The following is a 4171-nucleotide window of genomic DNA, read 5'->3' as shown; positions in this document are numbered from 1 at the left end:
AAGTTAAACTTATTTTCTTAATCCACTGCTGCTATCAGCAAGAGGGAATTGGCAAAAGCCAGAGATTTTGGGCCACAGAATAGCAAAGAGATAAAGAAAGGTATAAAATTGCCAAAAGTAATCAATGTTTACTCTCTCAATCTTCTATGGCTCTTGTTTGCCTTCCTAAGAGAAATGAATTCTGAACTGGACCTCAGCAATAATCATTGACAGCATGAAAGGCACAAGAAGGGCACATTATTTGGCCATTGGTTTACTAGCTTTTCTAAACATCATCTGGGCTAAGGAAAAACTCTAGTAGCTGCTAGGCGAGGTGTCCAATGGGCCCAAAACAGTATGATCAGCTCATGTAGGCTGTTAATTCAACCAGCGGACAAAACTCTCCTACTCATTCTGATGTTGGACAAGGTGATACCACCACTTTAAATTTTTCTGTTTTTTTATTGTGTTTTTTTTGTTTGTTTTTGTTTTTTGGGGTTTTGTTGTTGTTGTTGTTGTTGTTGTTGTTGTTGTTGTTGTTGTTTTTGAGACAGGGTTTCTCTGTGTAGTCCTGGATGTCCTGGAACTCACTCTGTAGATCAGACTGGCCTCAAACTCAGAAATTCACCTGCCTCTGCCTCCCAAGTGCTCAGATTAAAGGCTTGTGCCACCATGCCCGGCTCCTAAATTTCTTTATTGATTTCCCAGGATAATAAGTGAGTATACAATTGCATAATATATAACACTTACATTTTACATATTTATAACTAAGTTAGGAGATAGGTTTGTTGTTGTTTTTTCTTAAATGGGCCAAATTGCATCTAGACATGAGGGAATAACTTTTTATAAAAACACATGGTCCAAAAGACGGAAAACAAAGAGAAATGATGTGATTTATGTTCATCAGCCACCAATTGTAATTGTACAAAAGAATAATGTACCCTCTTAAAATGGAGGACAGAGTATAAAAGGCCAGAAATGTGGACACCAGAGCCAGAATGTTCTGGGTGGCTCTGGATTCAGGGGAGTTTCTTCTAGAAACATGTGTGCTATGGATGTGTAGAACCCTCTGCTTGTGTTTAAATAGAATGACTATCATGGAGCCACTAGACCAGGCAATGAGCACAGAAAAGAAGAATTCAGGGAACATTACGAATGCTGCATAGAGAAATTCAGTGATATTTTCTTTCTTTACTATTGAGCAGTATCCAAAATCTTGTAATTTTGTCACATTTTTACTATTCATTTTTATAAATGGGTACACAAGGATAAAAAAATGTATTAGCATGTGCAAGATCCACATGAGGGAAATGGAACTGCTGATGTGTTTTACAGCTTTGACTTTATGATCCTTCCAACAGGATTTTCTGGGGCTGATGGTCATGGCCTGAAAAACACTCAAGAGGCAAGTGGTCCAAATGGACACACTTCTCCCAAATCCTTGAATATAGAATAGGAGCTCACATACAATATCATTCAAGAACTGCTTCAGTCCCCAAAGTCCTATTATGTGGGGCACTCCTGAAGAAAGAATGAACAAGGAATTGGCTGCCAGTAGGTGCAATAGAATGAAATCTGTAGGCTTTAATCTGCATTTTCTGTAGTAAAGGACTAGATAGTAGAACATAAGAAAGAAATTTACCAGAATTCCAACTGTAGTTTGTGATAATAAAGTGATTCTGGCAGCCAGATTCCAGAAGGCTATTCTGTGCTTCATATTTTCCTTTAGAATATATCCCCACCATTTCTCGAGTTAGATGAATAATACCAACTGATTATAGCTGGGTGTGAAAGAAGATGCCATTAACCATGGAGCTTCAGAGATGCTGAAACAAAAAAATATCCTGGAACTTCAAGAATACAGGATCAGTAAAAACCACATAAAATGCCTCATCCCCAAAATTTTGACAGGAGTACTCATTTTCCATATGTGCTATTGTGGGATTACCCAATAACTCATAATGTACATATTTATGAGAAGACATCCATCAAGACTCTTTGAAAATGCAGCATTCAGGATAATGTGATGTTAGTTCATGAGAAACAAGTAAAATTGACATGTAATATAAACAAATATAAAGTAAAACTTTCAAAATACAGTGATAATTGGTATTCATGTTGTAAAAGAAATCAGTTTTGTTTGAAAATTAAACAAAACATTTTTTATTGATTATTTGGGAGTTTCACAGAACTTAACCTGATCTCATTCACTTGCACATCTTTCCAGATTTTCCCCAAAGAAAAGATTATCCAAAGAAAAAGAAAAAAGTAATTAAAATATTAATTCCAATTTGTTTTACGCATATATTCTCTAGAGTATGGTCAGTTTTCTCTAATAAGACAATTATTAATGCATGTCTCATCTAAAACCCAAAGATAAGTAATGAGAAATAAATAAAACCACTCAAAATATGTCTATAGTCTCATGACAGAGCAAGTATCCCTATATCTTTTATTTGTTGGAGTCATCTTTGGTTTAACCTGTAATTGACCCTGCCTTTTCTACAACCTCCCACAAAAAGTTCCATTGGAATATACCTGACCCTGTTCTATATGATGGGAGTTCAAGTGCCCCACAAATTGCATGGTTTTGAATTATGTAATAATGCTTGATCTCTTTGCTTCCTAATTCCAACTGCTAACCAGGTTATAGGTTTTCTGAATTCTTTGCCTTTAAAAAACTCCATGTAAAATGAACTCCAGGCTGCTATATGAGTAATGTTTCTCTTTAGAGAGTCCTCAAGTCTGTTAAATACAAACTCTGAATAAGTACTTTGTTGAGGCTCAGTGGTTTTCCAGTCTTTATTCCACAAGAGTCTTAGACATGGACAAAAACTTATGTCATAGTAAGTTAATAGCTAGCTCTTATAAAAAGTCACACCACATAGACACACATGAATGTGTACACAATGTGGTCAGCGCTGTTAGAGAAATGGCAATATCTGGAGTGATGAAATCTCACTCACACACAAAAGAATAAAAATAGGCAAAATATGCCAGTAGGAGTGGCAAGGATAATGATAATATCTGGTGAATAATAACTAATAACTACTGCTGAAATGTTCAGTGACTCCACTGAAACATTTTCTGCAATAATCATGCACAAGTCAGAAGCTGAGAATGAATATGGTAAAAGAGAAGTCAATGCATCAGGTAGGCCATCAGTGCAGTGTAACAAAAGGAAACTCTCGGGTCACCATTTCTATTCCTGTGAGAGATGGTGTCTGTAAACCTTTCTAATCCTGGGGGACATCTTCTTGTAGAAGCAGAGAGTAGGAGCTTTGAATCAGTACCAGGCTCAGCCATACATCCATAGGAAATGGCACTTTTCCCTTCAAAGTAATCATCTATGTTGTGGCTCCCACCAGGAATATCAAGGACTGGAGAAGAATTGATAGTGAATGCTGGGATCTGAAGAAGTTTGAATACAGTGGGAAAACTATACGGTACTATAGGATGCACCAGAAAGTTACATCCGCCCCTTCCCCATGAACTGCAGCTGTAAAGCACTCTAGGGGATGTCTGCAGCAAACATGGATTCTACTCTGACAGGTGATGCATTCCAAGATGAGAAAGTCATACAGCCCTACTCCAAGTGTTATTTAGTATCTTCTCAGTGATGAATGTGTGTTCATGTGGGATTGAGTGTGTACAGAGGATTCTTTAAAGGCACCCATAAGCGTGACTGGGGGTGCGATGAAGAGGGTAAAAGGATACATATAAGTGACAGAAGAATCATGGACATGGTACAGTATAAACTAACAGAAAAATTGGAGAACGTGTAATTGTCAATCAAAACAATACATGTGAAGAGTGCCTTAAAGAAATATGTACATTTGTGAGCTAGTGAAACATAGGAAAGCACAAACAATAAAAATAAATATAAGTCAAGGAAATAAAGTTGAAAATATCAAACATGGACATCCTTGTTATTAAACTCAGAATCTCAGGCCCTTGCAATGGCTGTGAATGCCACTGTAAACATTTGAAAATAGGTCGCATCTTCTGAGGTGGAGTAAACATAGCTCTACACAGCAGTAATCACATTCATTTTTTCCCTGACATTCTATTCAATATTAAATTTTCTGAGAAACATATTGAATAATTACAAGGTAATTTGTGTTACAGGAGGTATTTTTATAAGGTGTACTTCAATCTGTTTAATTTTTGAAATTAAAATACAGTTGTACCT

At 36.5% G+C, this 4171-nt stretch overlaps 1 protein-coding gene across 1 annotated transcript; it reads right to left on the bottom strand.

Moving 5' to 3' along the window:
• Positions 1 to 751: 751 nt before the first annotated feature.
• Positions 752 to 1696, bottom strand: Vmn1r184 (vomeronasal 1 receptor, 184). Its single transcript, NM_001167540.1, has one exon. It carries the CDS (start codon positions 1694 to 1696, stop codon positions 752 to 754), a length of 945 nt encoding a protein of 314 aa, NP_001161012.1.
• Positions 1697 to 4171: the final 2475 nt, after the last annotated feature.

The sequence above is a fragment of the Mus musculus genome, chromosome 7 (genome assembly GCF_000001635.26).
Source record: "Mus musculus strain C57BL/6J chromosome 7, GRCm38.p6 C57BL/6J".
NCBI lineage: Eukaryota > Metazoa > Chordata > Mammalia > Rodentia > Muridae > Mus > Mus musculus.
The sequence above is the reverse complement of the archived record's forward strand: the minus strand, read 5'-3'. Positions and strand labels throughout refer to the sequence as shown.

Coding starts and splice junctions, on each gene's coding strand:
- Vmn1r184 (NM_001167540.1), bottom strand. CDS start 1,696: ATGAAGCACAGAATAGCCTTCTGGAATCTGGCTGCCAGAATCACTTTA.